This window comes from Lepisma saccharinum, chromosome 9 (genome assembly GCF_977018435.1).
Source record: "Lepisma saccharinum chromosome 9, izLepSacc3.1, whole genome shotgun sequence".
Classification (NCBI taxonomy): Eukaryota; Metazoa; Arthropoda; class Insecta; order Zygentoma; family Lepismatidae; genus Lepisma; species Lepisma saccharinum.
This window is the reverse complement of record NC_139237.1, coordinates 36,856,045-36,876,894: the sequence shown is the minus strand read 5'-3', so window position 1 is coordinate 36,876,894 and position 20,850 is coordinate 36,856,045. Positions and strand designations below refer to the sequence as shown.

General features: G+C 38.6%; 1 protein-coding gene across 3 annotated transcripts in view; it reads left to right on the top strand.

Moving 5' to 3' along the window:
* Window positions 1-20,850, top strand: part of LOC145992008 (uncharacterized) — a 71,012-nt gene that overhangs the window by 1,891 nt on the left and 48,271 nt on the right. For all 3 annotated transcript variants that reach the window (XM_083128017.1, XM_083128019.1, XM_083128018.1), the window contains exons 2-3: window positions 4,471-4,623; window positions 9,480-10,000. In XM_083128017.1, coding sequence (XP_082984143.1) covers window positions 4,471-4,623; window positions 9,480-10,000 — 674 coding nt within the window. The remainder of the gene's footprint in view (window positions 1-4,470; window positions 4,624-9,479; window positions 10,001-20,850) is intronic.

The window sequence follows — 20,850 nt, the reverse complement described above, 5'->3', positions numbered from 1 at the left end:
AAATAGCCATCTCAACTTTCTTGACCTAAGCATCCAACGACACCAAGACAAATTCATCGCATCCATATACAGGAAACCAGTTTGGGGCACCCAGTACATCCATGTCAAATCCAACCACCCACCAAAACAGATAGCTGCACAGAAGATGACCTCCATGATGAAATAGCATGCATAACTGAAATAGGACTAAACAATGGTTATACCGAACGCCAGCTATCTATGTGGTGTGCAAAAGCAGAAGCCCAGCTCAGACACTCACGAGACAGAGATAACCCGAACCAAAATCCCAAACCCAAATGGAACGCTTTTCCATACCACCCCACCACATCAGGCAAATTTGCCAAGGCCCTCAAACCCTTCAACATCCGACTGGCACAGAAACGTAAACCCCAAATTGGAAGAACACTACCAAACTTCAAGAGATACTACCTACCCAAACTTGCATCCCCTAGTATCTACAAGGCCACATGCCAATGCCACAACACCTACATTGGCAGAAGGACCCGCACTGTCCAAGAACGGATTAATCAACACGTAAATGATGCCAAAAAAGACACACCAAAATCAGGCCTTTCTCAACACCTCCACTCCACAAACCACACCATCGCCTCCATATCCATACTTCACCCAACGGGCTCTGTCAAAGAAACCCATGCTATCATCCAACAGAATCCAGCACTGAACCTTGACAAAGGACAGGCACACCCGACTTGGTACCCCATCCTCAAAAAGATCCCCGACCAGAAAAAGAAAAGATGTGGTGCGCATACTTGACCCCCCTTTCCAGCTACATGGGGAACAGGAACTGCACCGCACCGAGCAGCACGGCCCAGCCCCCCAACCACCACCTGGCAGCGCCACCTTGTTTTCCTTTTCCTTCATGAATATAGGAAGGCAGTTGATCTACACATTTCTGAAGAGAATTAAGAAGAAGAATACACAGTGTTTACAAATATCCTTTTTGATTATTGATTAATTGAGTTGGTGATTTAAGTCCACTTTATCCACAGTAAGGCTAATTGGGACTGGACTTACAGTTTAAAGTGGGATCCAAACCACTATGTGCCTCCACCGGGTATCGAACCCTGGACCCCTTGATTACAAGGCTACGACGCAACCACTGCACCATTAAAGAAGCCCCCTTTTTGATTATAAACAGGTTACTAATGGTGGTCGTATGCAGTTGAAATTGGCTTCTTAAGTATCTGAAAGGTTTTCTTTCATATCTCACATACACACAATGTGCACCCCATGTGTCATGTGGCAGACATCAAGGTGATATTCATACACATGTTCCATTGTATCCCCAGGTAAAGACTAGATGAAATTAGGAATATTTGGCAGTGACTTGCAGATTGTCAGGCATTGGTGTAAGAAGAAATCTTTGCCTTAGCAAACTTCAAAATTTACTCCAGCTCCTTTGCTGTGGGATTGCTTCTATTATGTTACAAATTTGCTTTACGTAACATCTGAAAGAGATACCCCACAATATTAGCAATTGTGTAAGCTGTTTCATGATACCCAGTACTCGAAGTGAAAATTCCTAGCAGGGGATGCTTGGTCGAATTTGGGGATAGGTGGGGGAGCATTCTGAAATACAAATTCCACAAAGATATGAAATAGCAATTTTGAGTTCAGCTGATAGAAGTAACTATCGTTTGTAAACATGATTAGGAAGTCAAGGACACCTATGATATAGGCTAACACCATACAACGAATTGATTTTTTGAAAATAGTTTGGTATCCTTGACGTTGTGTACCCCCACTAGTAGGTGAAAAATTTTGCAAGGTTCGTGAAGATTATGTTGTTTATTGTATATTATTTTTTATTGTTTTAAAACTTTCAGAAATGCCTTGTAGTGTAGTAATGTATCTCTGTTAACTTAGCCTGAAGCAGTGCAGCCAAGGGCTCGAAGCAAGTGAATATAGCACCCAACACGAAAAGCCAAACTGGTACTTTTCCTACTGTGAGGCTAGGAGTACTAAGTTTGGTAGCATTATCATTTGCACTTGTTTTTCATGAATAAAAACTAAAAGTACTCCAAGGTGGGAAGTTTTTTTTACTTATGCTGGCCATACTCTGAGATCAAATATCTCTGTTACTTGTGGTTTCCTTGCCCTGAAACATATTTCATATTGTTTAAGACATTGAATTCTATCAATTAAAAAAATTGACTTATTAATTGAGGGCTCACAGTTGATCAAGGAACCAATAGTTGAGCAGTCAGTGCTGGTCCATTTTACATGGAATAACCCATGATTCACTTCTATCAAAATGCTTGCAAACTTTGCAATGCAAAGATTAGGAGAAGACAATGGTGAGTGTAGGCCATGGAGTTCTCTTCATCTTGCAGTCTGCTAATCAGAGCATTTTTCAGTACAACCAAATCTTCTCCCGACATTTTTTCTTGCTGTTATATCAATTAATATGTTCCTAGACTGCAAGGTATGTAGCCTTTATGATGGTGCAGTGGTAGCATCATCGCATTGTAATCAAGGGGTCCCGGGTTCGATAACCCGGTGGAGGCACATAGTGGTTCGGATTCTACTTTAAACTGTAGGTCCAGTCCCAATTAGCCTTTCTGTGTATAAAGTAGACTTAAAAGAATAATTCAATTCAATACAATACAAGGTATGTAATAAGCCAAGTGATATTACTCATATCCAGAAACCACTATTTTTTATTCTACCTATGGTAATACATAATTTGGACCTCGTTTTTACTTTTCCACATAACATCCAGATTGGTCAACATATTTACACCACCTTAAGGGCAGCTGGAAAATGCCACTCTTTTAGAAGTCTGGTTTGGCATGATGTAACCACCGGCGAACTTCATCCTTCACCTCATCATCGTTGTCAAACTTGGTACCCCAATGGCTTTTCTTCGATGGAGTAAACAAGTGATAGTCGGATGGGGCTAGGTCTGGGATGTAGGGAGGATGGTGTATTAGCTCCCAGCCTATCTTTTCAATTTCCTGTACAGTGCATCCAGCTGTATTGGGATGGGCATTGTCATGTTGCATTGATTGATTGATTTGCTTTATTTTACTTCGTTTTGTGCCACTTTTTGGCTAATTTGCGAAGATGGGGATGAGTGATGTGATGAAATTGATGAATGGACACTCACAAACATCCATGCCCAGGACGGGATTCGAACCCGGGACCCCAGGCATCATTGCACGATGTGCTAACCACTCTGCCACAGGGGCTGGTCTTATTATGTTGCAAAATAACATTGTGCTCTTGGTGCTAACTAAGAATCTTTATGATGTTCTGTGTAACACTGTGTCCATTGTTAAGATATGTGCAATTTCTCATACAGTTATCCTCCTGTCACTTTGAATAAGCTCGTCAATCAGTCCATGTTGTTGCACATGGAAGCTGTTTTCGGTCTGCCAATACAAGGCTTCCCAACAATGTCCATCTTACCATCTCTAAACTCTTTCACTCACCTTTTCACTGTACTGTAACCCATGCAGGCATCTCCATAGAAGTTCTGTAAATGCTGATGAATTGCTGCAGCTTCATTGTTTTCACTAACACGTTTGCGAAACAATTTAGATACATTTTTTCTCGTACCAACAGCACTGGCACTGAAAGTGCACATGCACCAGGATGTGTGGTTGATGCAGTGGATAGCAGATAACTGTACCTGCCATACTTGTGGTTTCAACTAAAATAGACTCTCAGTACTTACCTTGTAGTTGAAAAAATAATACGTTATAGACACCCATGTTAAATAACAGCTGCCAGGCCACATAGATCTCCCTATCGTTTCGCTCTTTGTGCTTGGTGAAGATAACTTTTATCACTTACCCCTCAAGTCTCAGATATGTTGACCTCTGTGGCAGAGTGCTTTTCACAACATACTACAATGCCAGAGGTCCCAGATTCAAATCCTGGCCTGGGCGTTCTTTGTGAGTTGATTGATTTTGTGTTTTAAGTCCACTTTATGCACAGAAAGGTTAATCGGAACTGGACCTACAGTTTAAAGTGGGATCCGAACCACTATGTGCCTCCGGAAATCGAACCCGGTACCCCTTGATTACAAGGAGACGATGCTACCACTGCACCATCAAGGAGGCCTACGTTCTTTTTGAGTGTCTCTTCATCAATTTCATTATATCCTTACTCATCCTCATTTTTGTGATTAGCCAAAACTGGCAGAAAAAGTAGAGTGGAATAAACCAAAGCAATCAATCAAACTCCGTCAGGCATACTAGACACCAGCTCACATTTTCCTGCTTGCAATTCCAAAATATCCCACTTGATGGTTTGTTTTCATATTGGAAAAATAGAACCCTACATAGAACATGAAGGTCATTACAGGCACATAATGTACAATCTAATAAATATCCACTTTTTTGTGAGTAAAAGAATATTGATAAATACTACATATTACTTAAATTTTATTTTTGTACCCAGTGTGTAGAAACATAACTTGTGACATCACTATATTCATTCCAGGTTAGAGAGAATGACAACTTGCCGAAGTTTGTGTGCTATTCATGCATAGACAAGCTAGACAACTTCCAGGATTTTCGTAACATGTGTCATGAATCTGAAAACCTCCTGATTGAGTACGCAGAAAAGGGGCATGGAAGAAATTCGAGTTTTGAGGTAAAGTTGTTTTTTTTTAATTGAATGAATGAAATGAAAAAAATAGCCAAGCCTTATTTGCTCATGGGGTAGTAATAAGATACATTCATTGAAAAGATTTTTTTTTACACGTGCTATTAATAAGAATGGAATCATATTATTTCGTGAAAGTTAATTGTGAAAAAAGCCAGGATCTCTTTCTCATTCAAGATTTGAGATTTATGAAGGGAGTCTCATTATGCACAATTATTTTCTCATTTTAAAAATTGAAATCGACAATGACAGCATAATAAATATAATGATTATTATTTTTGTTGAAGGTTGCTATGCATCTGGAAAACAGTGAAATGTCATGCACTCATAATAAAATACTCATGAATAAAAGGATCAAGTTCATGATCTTCATCAGGAACTAAGTGGAGATGCTTGAAAGGCATCTGGTGGTCTCTAGGCTACTTCTCCATTTTAGAGTATTTCTGATGAAGATTTCATTTAGAAAACCAAAATGGTCAACTTTTTCATTTTATTAACCACTCCAAGTACAAATGTAAATATTTAATCTAGCTAGATCAGATAAGCAGTACTCCAAATTTAAGTTCCTAATTTTACATTTTTCGTGCAGGGTCTTTAGCCACAGTCTCTGGAGAAATGCATCATGTGAGTTCCACTGTAAATGTATTTGTTATGTATTTTGTCACTTGAATTGCCAGGGACACAATGAACCAAAAAAGTTAGGAACCACCGTTATATCAGATTGATAAATAGGAACCTGCTCCCTATTTTTCACATAGGTTCTCTGTCCATTCGTCATTTTTCAGAAGCCATAGTGCATGTTACAATTGATATCCAAATGCATTACCATATCTTGACCCTATTTTGAACTGTCTAAACACACGGCCATGAAATTAGGCAGGTGGCAGAAGTTCGCACTATTGCCATGTTGGAGTACAACCCTGTGCATTCAGAGGTTTAATAGAATGAAAGATCTCATTGTAGAGTTGGTCTTTGTAATCCATGTGATACTGCTCGAAAGGTCAGTGATGATACAAAAGTGCCCCAGGAGAGGCCGGCCTGATGCTCAAACTAGGCAACCCAGTTGACGTTGCCACACAGTGCACGTAACCAGCAACTTTTGTCCTGCTATCGCTTTGCTTTTCCCAAATGTGGCACAAGCGCAATTCTGCCCAGCTGCCTATTTTCATAGCCATGGGTTTAGTTAGAATATCCTGTTTTCTTTTGCCCTTCCCCCCCTCTTCATTACACATGTGGAAGAAAATGAGAGGCATTCTCCTGCCCCACCATCTATTCTGTCCTATTAATTAACTTCTTTAATGTGTATCTTTTAGTCTGTGAATGTATCTTTCTGTGGGTAATTATCTCTGATAAGTTCACTTTTCATTTTTCCACACAAATTTTCTTCACGATCGATTTTGTCACCTGTCGGGTGAATTGCACAGTGACATGATGGCATACAGAGATAGAACTCCATATATTCTCAATCCCAGCCATAGTGGAGGTGATTTGAGCAGCACCATGCTCTGGCCTCCGTTACCTCAAAGGTTGGGTGAGCCCAAGTGCGAAATCAAATAGAACGTTTTTTGTACCCCATTTAATAGGGATCAGGGCTAAAAAAGATTATCTGCTTATAACGATTAGTTATGGAGATATAGGTTAGGAATTAAGAGTCTGTTAATCTGAAGTTGGATGGGGTGCTAGGGAGGGGGGAAGCTTTTAGGGAATTATTCCCAACATTAGACACTTTTTCCCTTCATTAACTGGGCTAATACCTTTGAAACAAGGCCTAAAATCTTAGACTTCAAGTGCTTTTCATTGTTGGATTGAATTACAATTTTACACAGTTCATTTGCTTGACAAATGGCATCAATTGAGGGGGTGTCCTGGAAAGAAATTCAAAAGTTGTAATATAAGGACCACCCTAGTGCTAAATACCAGATGGAAGACATGTTTTACGAATAAACCAACTTAACCTTTTCGTTACTGGTGGCATGGACATGCATCAGGCTGGAATTTTACTTAGTTATCAGGGGTGTTTTAAATAAATTTGCATGAAGTACATGGTTACATCTAGAAATATCGTCGAAGCATAGTAATTATATTAGCAAAATAAAATGCTTAGCTGTTTGAGCCAATGCAGAGACATAGAACTTTACCCACACAAAATACACCTTTTTTTTGTTCATTAGGTTAGAAGAAGATGAGTTTGATTAAGAAAATAATTTTTCTGTTTTCATTAATCAATACTGTGCTTGAATTACGAGGGTCATCCAGAAAGTAAAGACTGTTTGGTTATACAAAATGAAAAACACAATACTGAAAACAATTCTGTTACATACCTGAAGCTTCCTTCACTTCTCTACATAATCACCTCCTACATTTAAACATTTGTCGTATCTGGGCACGAGCGACAGAATTCCCATGTTATACTCTTCTGCTGCCAGTTCATTAAGTCAGATGGTCACTGCATTCTCCAACTCTTCATCACTTCCAAAACGTTTACTGCCCAGAAACTCTTTCAGCTTAGGGAAAAGGTGGAAATCGCTAGGAGTAAGGTCTGGACTATAGGGTGGATGATAAAAAATTTCCCATCCAAATTGATCCAGCAATTCTTGAGTTGCACCAGCAGTGTGAGGGCGGGCATTGTCGTGCAGAAGCACAATTCCTCCAGAAAGCATTCCTCGCCTCCTGTTTTGGATGGCTCGCCGTAGTTTTCTTACAGTCTCACAGTAACGATTTGCATTGATTGTAGTGCCTTTTGGCATGAAATCCACCAAAAGAACACCTTTACAATCCCAAAAGACGGTTGCCATGACCTTTCGTGTTGAGAGAGTCTGTTTGAATTTTCTCGGTTTTTTGTGTGATGAGGGATGATGCCACTCAAGCGATTGGCACTTGCTCTCTGGTCTCATCACCAGTCACAATCCGATCAAGAAAGGCGTCTCCATCTGTGTGATATCATGTCAAGAATGTCAATGCTGAGCCCATTCTCTGAGTTTTGTGTTGGTCACTCAATTGCCGCAGAACCCATCGTGCACAAACTTTGTTGTAGCCGAGATGTTGCGACACAATTTCACCAAGCAAAGAACGAGAAATGTCTGGAAACACAATGTGCAATTCGTCGAGAGTTACGCGCCTGTCTTGCAAGATTCTGTTGTTCACTGCATTCTTCAGGTCTTCTGTGATGAGTGATGGGCATCCAGGTCGAGTTTCATCGTGCACATTTGTTCGTCCATTGTTGAACATTTCACACCATTTTCTCACATTTCTTTCGTTCATTACATTATCACCATACACTGCTTTCAGTTGCCGGTAAATTTCTGCCAGTTTCACCTTTTGAGTGTTTAGAAATCGAATAACTCTCCTTACCTCACAGTCGGTGGGATTTTCCATCACGCAGTTCATTTTGACCACCCCAACTACACAAGGACGACTTCTTGCAACGTCCACTCACAGTGTTACGAGCACAGCTGTTACGGAAGCCAGTTGACCCTGAAAAGAGAAAGAGGAGTGAGCTCCGCGGCGGAAATGCACGAGCGGTCTTTTGTTTGAATGCAGTGACCACCTGGCTTAATGAACTGGCAACAGAAGAGTATAACATGGGAATTCTGAAGCTCGTGCCCAGATACGACAAATGTTTAAATGTAGGAGGTGATTATGTAGAGAAGTGAAGGAAGCTTCAGGTATGTAACAGAATTGTGTTTTCCAATAAATATTGTGTTTTTCATTTTGTATAACGAAACTGTCTTTATTTTCTGGATGACCCTCGTAGTTAGGATAAAAATGAATGAGTAAAGATGTTCTCCAAGCCTATAACAATGAACATACATGTTTAAAAAATAAACTTCTAATGATGATAGTAATAATACTAGAACACGAATATCAGTAATTTCATGAGGTAAAGTGGGTTCTATACCGTCTTTGGTACATCCTGGCATGTTTCCCGCACTTGTCAATCATTGGCAATTCTAGCAGAAACCACAAAGTGTTGCTACTGTAGACAGAGTGAACTCCTTTGTTGGGGAAAGCCGCTGAGGTCAGGTTACGCATAAGATACGCAGGAATGCACAAGTTCAATACCACACTATTCATCACTATGCTCGTAAAACAAGCTACTTGCAGACACAAACAAAACACGTGGGAGTTGGACCGCAACAGCATCTGCGTAAGTGCTTCTGGCGTCCATTCCGTCCTCGCTGTTCAGCAGACGACTTTTTCCTCATTTCTCATTGGCACCGAAACTGTTGAGCTATCACTAGCACGGAACACATGACAGGTTGTAACAAACATGGTATAAAGGATGACACCATAGATGGACATTCTTTGTTCTTCGGGTCTATTAAAAGGAAGAACAGACTTCCTATATAAACATGTACAGTAATTTTCACTTTAGGACACAAATCCAAGCAATATAAAGACTTAAAAAAATGATATAACTTTTCTAACGGTGGAAGCGGCCCTGGCGCCTACCCAGCGTCGAATAACATGGGTACCTGGGGGAAACCCTGGGGGGTAAAGGCGGTCAGGGGCGTGATGCTGATCACATCACCCCCACTCACGACCGGATCAAGAAAGTGTGGGGCGTTACCCCCACACGCCCTATACGCCTTTATGGTGTGGTGCTATGCACAGGGGTACACTTTACTAAAATGACATACCAGCATGTCAGTGGTAAGGGAGGAAACTCTACAAAATTACTGCATGCTAAAGGTTAAAGGAAATATGCTTGATAACTCAGAAGTTCTCCTTGGTCAGTGGTTTGTTAACTACACAATTACGACAGTGGTGTAGTAAGAGTGATGATATTTTGAAAAGGCAAATAGGATGACAGGAAATGTATATACTTTGTGATTATATTTCAGAAATCATCTGCTTCCTGGTCTCATGGTAGTCAAGAAACTGTGGCTTTGCCAGTGTCTGCTATGGGGTTCCAATCTCCATACATGAACTCTGAAGAGGGCAGAGCAGACCCTATTGCTTATGGACATGTATCTCTGGAAAATATGTGGCCCCCGGATCAACCTAATGTCAGGACTGAAACCACCTCATCGTTTGTGACCCCTGATGTTGACATGCCTTCTTCCGCGGTTGACAGCAAAGTATCTAGTCATTACATGCCAAAAACTTCACTTGATATCCAGCACAGGAAGATTGTTGATAGGCTGATGGAAATTAAAAAAATCATGGCTCAGAAAGTTCCTAGTGAACAAAATATTCCTGGAAGTGAAGGATGTTATCCATCCGATCGTGGACAATTTGGTGTGAAAGTTCTAGCCGAGGATAGTGATGACGATGTGGTAATTATAAGCGACGATGAAGACTTGAAGAATAATGGAACGAATCCAGACCATGCAGAAGACAAAGCAGCAGATTCCGGAGAAAGGTAAGTGAAGGAAGACTTAGTACATAGATTGAAAATGAGCATGGCAGTCCTAAGGTTCCAAACTGGACTGTATCGCTTATGGGGTATGAAAATTATTTTATGTAGGATGGGAACTCAAAAATTATCCGACCTTTCACCTTAACTTTCTTTAGGTTGGTCACACTGCTTTCAGTGCTTGCATGTGCTGAAAAGTGGTACTCTTGTGATTACATGGCTGAGGTTTCATATTAATTGCTCCATTTTTCTTTCTTTTGTAACAGATTAAACATGGCTGCTCTGCTGGCAGTGTGCACCAAGAAAGAGCAGAGATCAGTGATGTATTTCTCTGGTCTGAAGGTGTGTCAGGGACTGAAATTCATCGCAGGCTTTCAGTACAATATAGTGACAGTGCTCCACTGCATAGAAGTGTGTATGAGTGGATCGAGAGGTTTAAAACTGACCGAGCAAACAAGATGCACAAAGCAAGAAAAAGGATGCTTATCAACCTCCACCACTGATGGGAAGATTTAACAAGCTTGAGAGATGATTCTGACAAACCGATGGGTCACAGGGTGCAGTTGATGAGGTGGCATGTTCTCTGCAAATTAGTCATCAGTGGCGTGCCCAAGGGGGTGTGGGTTGATGGGGGTTAAGTCATCATCATCCTTTGCCGTTTCCTGCCTCTGGCTAGGTCTGTATAGAAGTCAAGCCTCTCCATTTTTTCCTGGTTTTCCACCACTCCTTTCTTTCCACGGTGTTCCAATCTTGTTCTCTTCTTCTAACACTCTATCTGCTCTTTCCACCGACATCTTGGTCTCCCCCATGGCCTTATTCCCACTCCTTGTGCATTGTAAGCTCTTACTGGTAGTATTTCTGCATCCCTCCTCTTCATTTGTCCGAACCATCTCATCTTTGCCTGATCTATCCTGTCCTGCAGCTTCACCACACCTACTGTCTGTCGGATCTCCTCATTCCTTATTCTATTCCTTCTAGTGTTCCCTAATATACTCCTTAAAAATTTCATCTCCACTGCCTGCATCTTTCTTTTGTCTCTTTCTGTCATTGCCCAAGTCTCTGCTCCATACATAATTATTGGCACATAGTATGTGTTATATATTACCGTCTTGCATTTCATAGATACATCCCTGTTCCATATTAATCTTTGTACGCTTTGATATAGTCCACCACCCATTTGTCCTCTTCTGTTCACCTCCTCATCTATTCTTCCACTTCTCTCAATTATACTTCCTAGATATTTGAAGCTCTCCACTACCCTCAATTCTTCCGTGTCCATTTTTATTCTTGGTTCATTTCTGGCTCTGTTTCTTGTTGTTATTAGCACCTTGCTCTTTTGTGCACTGAATTTCATTCCTGCTCTTCTGATTTCCTCATTCCAACTATCAAGCTGTCTCTGTACTACTTCTTCCCTGTTTCCCCATATTACTAAGTCATCATTGGATTAGTGTTCCTAAAAAAGGCAGGATAAGATGGCAAAATGAGGACCGAATACTAAAAAAGTTAAACATAACTCCCTCCTCTTTTGAAAGTTCTGGGCACGCCATTGTTAGTCATGGCTCTGTGCGCGAAATCATCCACGGCAAGCTTTTCGGATCACCGGTCTTTGCTTTCCCTTAGTGCACACTGCCAGTGGAGTGGCCATGTTTACTCTGTAACAAAAGAAAGAGAAATGGAGCGATTAAGATGAAACCCCAGCCATGTAAACCACAGGAGTACCACTTTTCAGCATGCGAGTGCTGAAGGCAGTGTGGCCAACCTAAAGAAAGTTATTGTGAAATTGCAGATAATTTTTGACTTGCCATAGTACAAATGTTAGCTTTCGGCTCATGGACAGATTTGAAAGTGTTTCAGCTCAAGACTGTAAACCAAGACCGACACCAGTGGTTCATTTTTCCAGTTTTTCATGGTACTGCAATAGTTAAATTGTCTACATTTCAAAACTTAGAAAGGTTATTGGTCACTCATTTGTGGATCAAGGTATCATTCATCATTATCATCACAATAAATATACAGAGAGATTGAAATGATATGTCCAGGTTTGAATCTGGCCTGTGTATGGGTGTTTTTTGTGTGTTCATTTATCAATTTCATCATCGCTCGTCCTCAACTTCACGATTAGCCAAAAGTGGCAGAAAAGTGAAGTAAAATAAACCAACTCAAACAAACAAGTGATCTGTAAATTAAAAGTTTTTCTGAAATTTAAAGCGATCTTCTTGAATCTTTGCTTTTCCATTTGCCAGTTACAATAATGAGGATGAATTTCTTGCAGTTCCTGCACTGTTCAATATGTGAATACTCAGTAACCCTTAGATGGTAAAGGCCTCTGATAGCATACCGCGTAACACAAGGGGTCCCTAATTTGATTCCTGGTGAAGACACACTGAACTGTGCTTTGGCTCCATTGTAGACTGTGAACCAAGTCCTCATTAAGCTATCTTGATTACAAAGTGACTCCCTGAAAGTTGACCATTGCTCTAAGTTGGCTCTTGAGTTTTGGTTTTATGTCCATTTTATGCACAAGAAGGCTAATCGGGACTGGGCCTACATTTTAAAGTGGGATCCGAACCACTTTTGCCTCAACTGGTTATCGAACCCAGGATGTCTTGATTACAAGGCAACGACATTACCATTACATCATGGGGGGAGGCCCCAAAGTTGGCTTTTCTTGGGTGACAATTTGCCTTGGCGTGAAGTGCATGGTGTTCATTTCGGTGTCTTTTCATAAATTTTTTCTCGATTACTGATGTTCATTCTTGTGATTATTGTGCTTAGATTAAAGAGGCAGAAAAGTAACTTAAAATAGAATATGAAATTGGTGAATGACATGCATAGATTGCTTTCTAGTTTGAAGTGTCCTATAGGTTATGCAATGTGCTCCACAATTGTTGTGTCAGGCATGCTGACTCGATGCCTGAAACATAGAAAACAAATTCCGAACAACTTGCAGAAAAAGCAAAAGAAGCCATGAGACAGTTTGATTTTGTACCTTCATCATAAACAAACAAGGAAGACACAGTTTTGTGATAATTTTAATTTCAATTCTCAGTTTTCATTTCTAAGCTAGTAAAGCTTTGTAAAATATAAGAATAAGTGTAAATCCCTACTGCCATGCTAATTTTTAGTCTGACCTTTGAGAGTTCTAAAGATTTTTACTTTACTTTACTCTTTGTTTGATGCATAAGCATTCACAGAATTTCCAACATTCAAGATGAGACTGCAACATGTAGGGTAGTGGGTGGCACGTCATCAAGCAATCTGCCAGGTAATCAGTAAGACCGGGTAATTCCATCTGCCTACCAAACAGTGTAGCAGCAGGTGGTTATGCCAGTTTGCAAACAGCCTGAATATTTTTGATAGCAAATTATAAGATGATTCAAATTACACAGATGTAAATTCTGTATTAGAGAAAGATATAAGTGTAAGAACTTTTGTGTCATTTATCATATCTTAAAACTAGATTTTGAATTATGTCTCAGTATTGGCAGAAATTGCTGAAAATATTGGTGTTGGTTCAAAATGGTGTTACCTCAATCCTAGTACAGAGGAGAATGGCCTTCCATCAATGATTGTAATATTGAGTTGGAAACACTTAATTGCTTGTGCTTTTGTGATAGGAGGGGGCAAGATGAGCAAGTAGAGCACTGTATGCAAGGCAAACGTCAATACCTAAAGTGCTTTCTATGATTGGGTTTAAGATTTATGTTTTGTATATTAAGTCAGTCAGTATGCTGTAAATGCCACAGTTTTGCTAAATCATTGTGAACCTCTTTTCTGTCAAAATGTTAAGTATCACAGATAGGAAATATCAAAGGAAAGGCTTCTTTTTTTGAAAATTTGGAGATGAACATGTTCTACGAGACAAGTTATTCACTAGGTTATTCCACCATTTGCCTTTTTGCCCTCCAAGCTACCCACTACCTACATACAGTGTGGCCTTAGGATCGGGAACATCAAGAACAATGAAGTGGTAAAGAAGAATCCACACATGCACAGTAGACCATCAAGTAAATAAGTAAGGAAGTTTGATAAACTTGCATGTAAGGTAGGTTACGTGTTAAAAGGGGCCTAAGTTGATTCTATTTGATTTGATAGCTTCTTGCATGATATGTGAATGAAAGTATTTGAATTTTACTTCTTCAGTTATGTTTGTTTATGTGCATTTTGTTTATGAAGGTGTATCTCTAATGCTGTGTTCACTCTAGCAATAGGATTGGATAAATATATACGTGAAAGTGGGATTAAACTCGCATCTTCAGCATTGGAGCACTACATCAGAAATGAAAATCTAAATTTTCATTTTTACCTTTCAATAAGAAGAATATTAAAGAAATATTTACAAATTGTTGTCTTTCCAAAATACACCATTACAGCCGTGTTCCCATGACATCCTTCAGTCTTTCCAAGAAGTATAAGCTGTGAGTTTCTTTATGTTGTAAGCCTTTGAAACAGGACCGAACCATCATATTTCAGAAAGGGAAGCACTTTTAGTACTTCTTTGTTTTTCTTATTAACAAACCGTGATTATGTGAACATTCAAAAAAGTTTCTTCCTTTCATCAGTTAGGTTACATATTATTCCTTTAGTACAGAATTTTGCATTTGTTCTAGCAAATGTTCCATGCATGTGAATTGCAATAACAATTGAGGATGTCACCCAGTTTCAAAAGGCTATATTTTTTTATTAATCAAACCAGGAACTTGGAATTACTTTTAAAATACACTGCTATACATAAATTTTTACATAAAAAATGTTCATACGTGCTCAATGTAACCTCCTTTGGATGCTTGGCATATGTCCATACAGTAGGAGAATTCGTCCCATACAGATGCGAGCATGTCTGGAGTCACTGCTTCCACTGCTGCTGTGATCCGATTTTGCAGTTCATCCACAGTAGTCATTGGAATCAAGCTGTAACTGTGGGAAAAGCCAGTTCTCACCATACTGTTGCCGAAATTCATGCTGCACTATTGTAACAGATTCACACACTTCAAAGCGCAGTACACAGAAAGCTTTTTGTTGTGATGTCACCACCTTGCTTGAATCTGATGTGAGCGGGGAGTGTGCTACTGCTACCTGCCGGCAATCATGTGAAACTCGCAAATATCCTCTTCCTAACAGTACGTTGTTCGATGTGTTTTAGCGAACGGTTACCGAGTTAAATGACTTTGAAATCGGACGATTCTTTTTTAAAAAAGGTGTATTATGAGGAACAAACCAATGTATAATGCCATATTCATTGATGAATATGTAGTAAAAACTATTAATATGAACCGATAATAATACCAAACATATCGGTTGAAATATAATCACTGAAACTAGCTGATACCCACCTGACATTTTCATGGAGCCCATACATGCTGATATTATGCAAAATGCTTGATTGTTATTATTTTTACAACACTGTAGGAAGAACATGTGCAATTATGAATATGTTAAAAGCTAAACTCTAGTTGATTGCTATCATATGCAGAGGAGCTCCGATTTTATGTTCCCTGCTATTACATTTTTTCCACATTATACATTCAATTCTCATGGTTCTATGGTCTCTGAAAAATCCTACAAAATTTTCCCAGATTTTACATTTTCCTGCATTTAAAGTTCTTTAAACTTGGTCTTTTGAAAATCGTAAAATCATGGTTTCACTGTAGTTCCAATGGAAAATTCATATATTAAAATTTTTAAATATTCTTAACAAGTCTGAATTGAATTCAAGTATCAGTGTCATTGGGGATCGGTATCAGTGGTATCAGCCCAGCTTTATTTATTAAAATTAAAATATTATTCAATCTCATACAGTAATACAAATACGTATACTGATATTTTCATTTGTTGATGGTGTTATCAGGTGTGTGCTGTTGTCCATGTGCAGTTCTTGCCCTTTGAATTGTGCAATTAGAAACTACAATTGCTATATATGGTTGTTGCATGGCCATCTTGTGCTTTAAATGTGTTATCTGTTATTTTGCTGCTTTGTATTCTTGGAGAACGCACATTTTATATAATTTGCAGAACCGTTTGCTATTTCTGTATTGTGTATGAATGTGCAAATTATGAAGTATGGTAGGTGCATACTGTATCCAAATGTTTCAAACAATGAATTTGCAATTAATGCCAAAAAAAATGTTTTTGTAGTGCCATTACATGTGCAATGGCGTTGCACTAATGGATATGTATTATTCGTGAATATTTTATAAACTTTCAGTAGTAACATTGGATTACTTATTGTGTAAACAAGGGAAGAATTGCAAATAATGTTTCATATTTTTCTAACAATTACTGTTATTTGGTGCACAGAATGCATGTTGCTTATTCTTGCACCATGTGATTTTCTGTAATCCCAATTCACATGCAGGCAAATTCTTCTTGAATGAAGCTAAACTAAATCCTGTGGCACAACAATCCTATTGTGCTTTTCAGTAGTTTTTTAACTGAGTAACTCATTGTTCATGCATTGAATTCCATTGCATCGGTTTTCTTGCTTTCAAGATCAGTCTAAAGTACTTACAAGTGGTTGTGTTGCACTACTGTTGCTTTCAAGTAGCTCCCCAATTGTCCTCATAATACTGGGTCAACAGCAGTGACGTGCGGTGACGTCGACACTTGGGGTAGCAATGAGTGGCGTGCCCAACGGGTCATAACCCCCCCTCCCCCTTCTAGGGCCCAGTATTCCTAAAAGAAGAACGTCAAATACAGGAAAAATTGCAAAGTTAGGAGTGACTACAAAAAATTGTACACATAACTTCCACCCACTTTCGAAAATCAAAAACCATTTGATTTGACTACTGAGCCAGAGATGCCGGGTTTGAATCTCGGCTTGGCAATGGGTGATCTTTGTGTGTGTGCCCCTTCATCAATTTTATCGTATCGTCTTTGCGATTAGCCAAATATGGCGGAAAGCGAAGTAAAATAAACCAAATCAAACAATCAATCAATGAATGATTTGATTTGATTCGCTTTTTTGATACATTTGGTTAATCGCGAAGATGATACGACAAAATTAATGAAGGGACAAACACAAAGAACACCCATGTCCAGGTAGGGGTTCGAACCCGGAACTCCTGGTGTTGTATAGCACGCTGTGGTAACCACTCCCCCACGGTTGGTTGATTTGATGGTTGATTTGACGTTTTAAGTTCATTTTATACACAGAAAGGCTAATCGGAACTAGACCTATAGTTTAATGTGGGATCCGAACCGCTATATACTGCCATCGGGTACAGATCCGGGACCACTTGCACTCCCCCACGGAGGTCGGCCGACAACAAACATGTGAGGAAGGCGCTAACCATTCGGATACGTGGGTATCGGTAAAGCAAACTGCATTTTTCCTGAGTAGTAATTTTCAATTGAATTTTTGAAATATCATCTTTATATATGATTAACGTTTTTTCAAAAATTTTGCATTGCTTGATTTCCATAATTTCCCTATCTCATGATCTCGTTACTGAAGGATCCGGACTCGAGCCCTGGCCTTTGCATGAGTGTTTCTTTGCAACCACTCTTCACCCGTTTAATTTATTCAACGTTCATCGTCATGGCAGAAATTAGGTAAAGCGATGGAAGAGAGAAGAAAATACAAATAATTTCCTCCCAGCGCATCTGTAGGGCACTGTGAAATCAGGAGCCTAGAATTCTCTGTTTATGATTGTCCCTCACGACTTTCCAAGCTCGTAGCTACTTATTCCGATTAAATCTATACAGCTAGAAAAAGCGATGGGTAACAAAACACACCTTTAAACAAACCTTTTTTCTACTTTCTTCAATGATATTCATTTGGCTTTTTGAGTTCTGGGATACATTTTTCATTTCTAATTTTTTCATTATTCACTGCAGGCAGAGTACAACACATTAGAACAAGAATGCTGGCTCGTCACGAATTTCGGCCTGAATTGTTCTTTGTGAGGTCCGTTCATCAGTTTCATCATATCATCACTCATCCTCATTTTCGCGGTAACCAAATGTGGCAGAAAAGCGAAGTAAAATAAACCAAACCAACAACAAGAATTAGAACGTGCGTTCACTTGCCCAAATAAATATATCCGTATTAATGATTGTTTAGCTTATCCATTTTTTTTATTGGAGGCCAAGAGATTAGTATATTTAAATAAAACACTACTAAAACTAGAGCAAGAGAGAGCGTGAGCAAATATTTCTTATTTAATCATTATATATTCCATATTTAAAAAAAAGCATAACATTTTTGTCTGCACATAAGACGTTCCAATTGCATAAATAATAAAAGTACATCCCATATTATACATACATATTGTACAACGTGTAAAAAGTAGTGTAAATACAGAGACCAAGTACTGCAGAAAAATGTCCCCTTAGTTCTTTAGAGGATTTACAAGGGAATCGAAGGGAAACCAATCCCCTATCTGTCCTATAGGAGATAGACTGGAAGACCTGAAAGCACCGAGTTTCAACCATTGGAGCGGGGGCGAGGGGACAAGGGAGGTAGAGGCAGAAATCTTCCCTTTCCCTTCAAAAACCCGTTTCTACCTGGAACTGTGAGGCGGAGAAAGAGCGAGCTAGGCCGCTGAACGCACCGAGGGACGAGAAGCGCGTGAAAAAAAGTGTTGCATATAAACTGTGGCTTCAACAAAACAATAAATATTGTGATTTGAAAATAATTGGAGATTTGAGATTCACTTATCTATCTCTGCTAGACTAGCTACTCCTCAGTGCACGTCACTGGTCAACAGTGATGTTTTTGGAGCTCCCACCATGAACATAAAAAAATATAAATAAACGTCATGGACCAACTTCAGTCCAGTCCCTGAAAATGTGTTTTTTTTTTTTTTTAAATCTCAGCCCCTTCTCTGGACCTAACCTGATCAGTAACATGGGAGAAACATTTTCTTGAGAGAAGAAAGAAAAACAAAATTTTGTATATTGTATTGTAATATGAAGATATTATATGAAGAAAGTATAGACTGTGAGGACCTGAAGAACATTTGAAAGTAAGTATTTAATTAATATTTATGCCTCTAGATGTAAATGCATACAAAATGGACATTTTTGAAAATAGAAATATTATGGCAATTTATCTTGACTGATTGGATTGGAAATGTCTCAATACCCGCAATAGGAAACCAGGCATATGCCCACCTACATTACTCTACTATTTCTATATCTGTAAAATTATAACCATGAAGATTAATATGTTTATATTGTACCAGTACTTAATATTTATAACTATATAAGTCTTTGTCCTTCATTATTTTTTTGTTAACATTTCAAACTTGCAATAAAACTACATCAATATAATTTTTAAGCACTTAAAATTTGAACTGCAAAGGCATGCATATTTTGTTTTTGACAAAGACACGAAATGTGAAATAACACATTGGAATGTTCATTTTTCATGTTTTTTTAAAGGTGTGAGGTGCATTTTCCTACCATGTTTTGTCACGAAAGGATGCAAATTGAACTGCAATCCATTTAACACTAAATTCAGAGTTTTTTTTACTGATATGACACTTTTTGAAGTCTGAATTATCCTGTGAGTTATGCAAATTACAGAAAATGAATTAATTGTGCTATAAATTTTTGAGAAGCAAAATTGACTCCTTTACACAGGAATAAACTAATTACTCTGATAAATACATAAATATTCTATTAGTAGGGAAATGTTTCTGTTCTGTAATGAGTGTAGATTTTAAATCAAATTGATTGTTTTATTCACCATTTTAAGACCGATATTCCATTTTTTTGTACCCCTTTTGATACCAAAATGTGTCCAGTTTTTGTACCGAAATCTTGATGTTTTATTCACCAGAAATATGTGGCTCTATGTATAAGTAAGAAAAAGTTTTAAACAATGGGCAAAATTAATTGAAGATATGGCAGTTTTTAGAAATGCTTACATTATTTCAGAGAATTTGTGATAAGATGCAATACCTACCATAATACAAGGATTAGTCAGTATTGCTTGAGACTCAGATCATCATTTTTAATATAAAAAAAAGAAGTTATAATTGTGAAAGTAGGTATGCATACTTTTCACCTTATTCCATAAATTGCCAAGATATGGGATGTCAGATGGGGTGTAAGCTAATGGCAGCGAGTAATGTTCTCAGATGAATCGCCTGTCATTCATACATGTTTCTGACGCCATGTGTATCACGCACTTTTGTGATAAGCCATCAATGCTACACACACCACCAGCTTTCTGGCATAGTCCTGCTTGATTGAGCCGTCTTCAAACTGTTTCACGGCTAACATGTCTTGATTGTTGTCCAGTTCCGAGCACGACTGATGCTGGGTCCATCTTGCGGTGAAAGTCATCAATCGGTCATTTGCTTCAGATGTTTGTTGCTCTCATGCTTTTCCAATTTGTGGATACGCTGTATACAATTTTTGTTGCATGTTGCATCTCTATCCTATAGGGGTTCATAAACCCTGGTGAAATATGTTGTGTTTGCTTCCTTCCATTCCCTTGGTGTTCTTTAACTTTTGTAGAGCAGTGTATATTTGTGTATATTAAATGATAGTACGTAAATCACACATGCAAAAAAATGTATTTTTTTTAAAGTTTTGTTAAAAGAATATGATTTGAATATTTAAATTTACTTCCATAAAAATAGAAATAAGTTTTTAGCAAGTCATTGTCAGATTTCATTTCCATCATTCATACATTTAAAATCATATTCTACGTTTATGTGAAACAACATACATACCCTATAGAAGTGAAACAGCTAAAGTGATTTTTTTTAAAGCATACAGAATATTTTGTGAATGTTTTGGATGTGTTTTTTGTGGATAAAATATCAATACATATATTAAGATTTTGGTGGCAATCCAGATCCAGAGAACTCTTAGGGAATTTCACACTGAAGTGCCAAGCATCA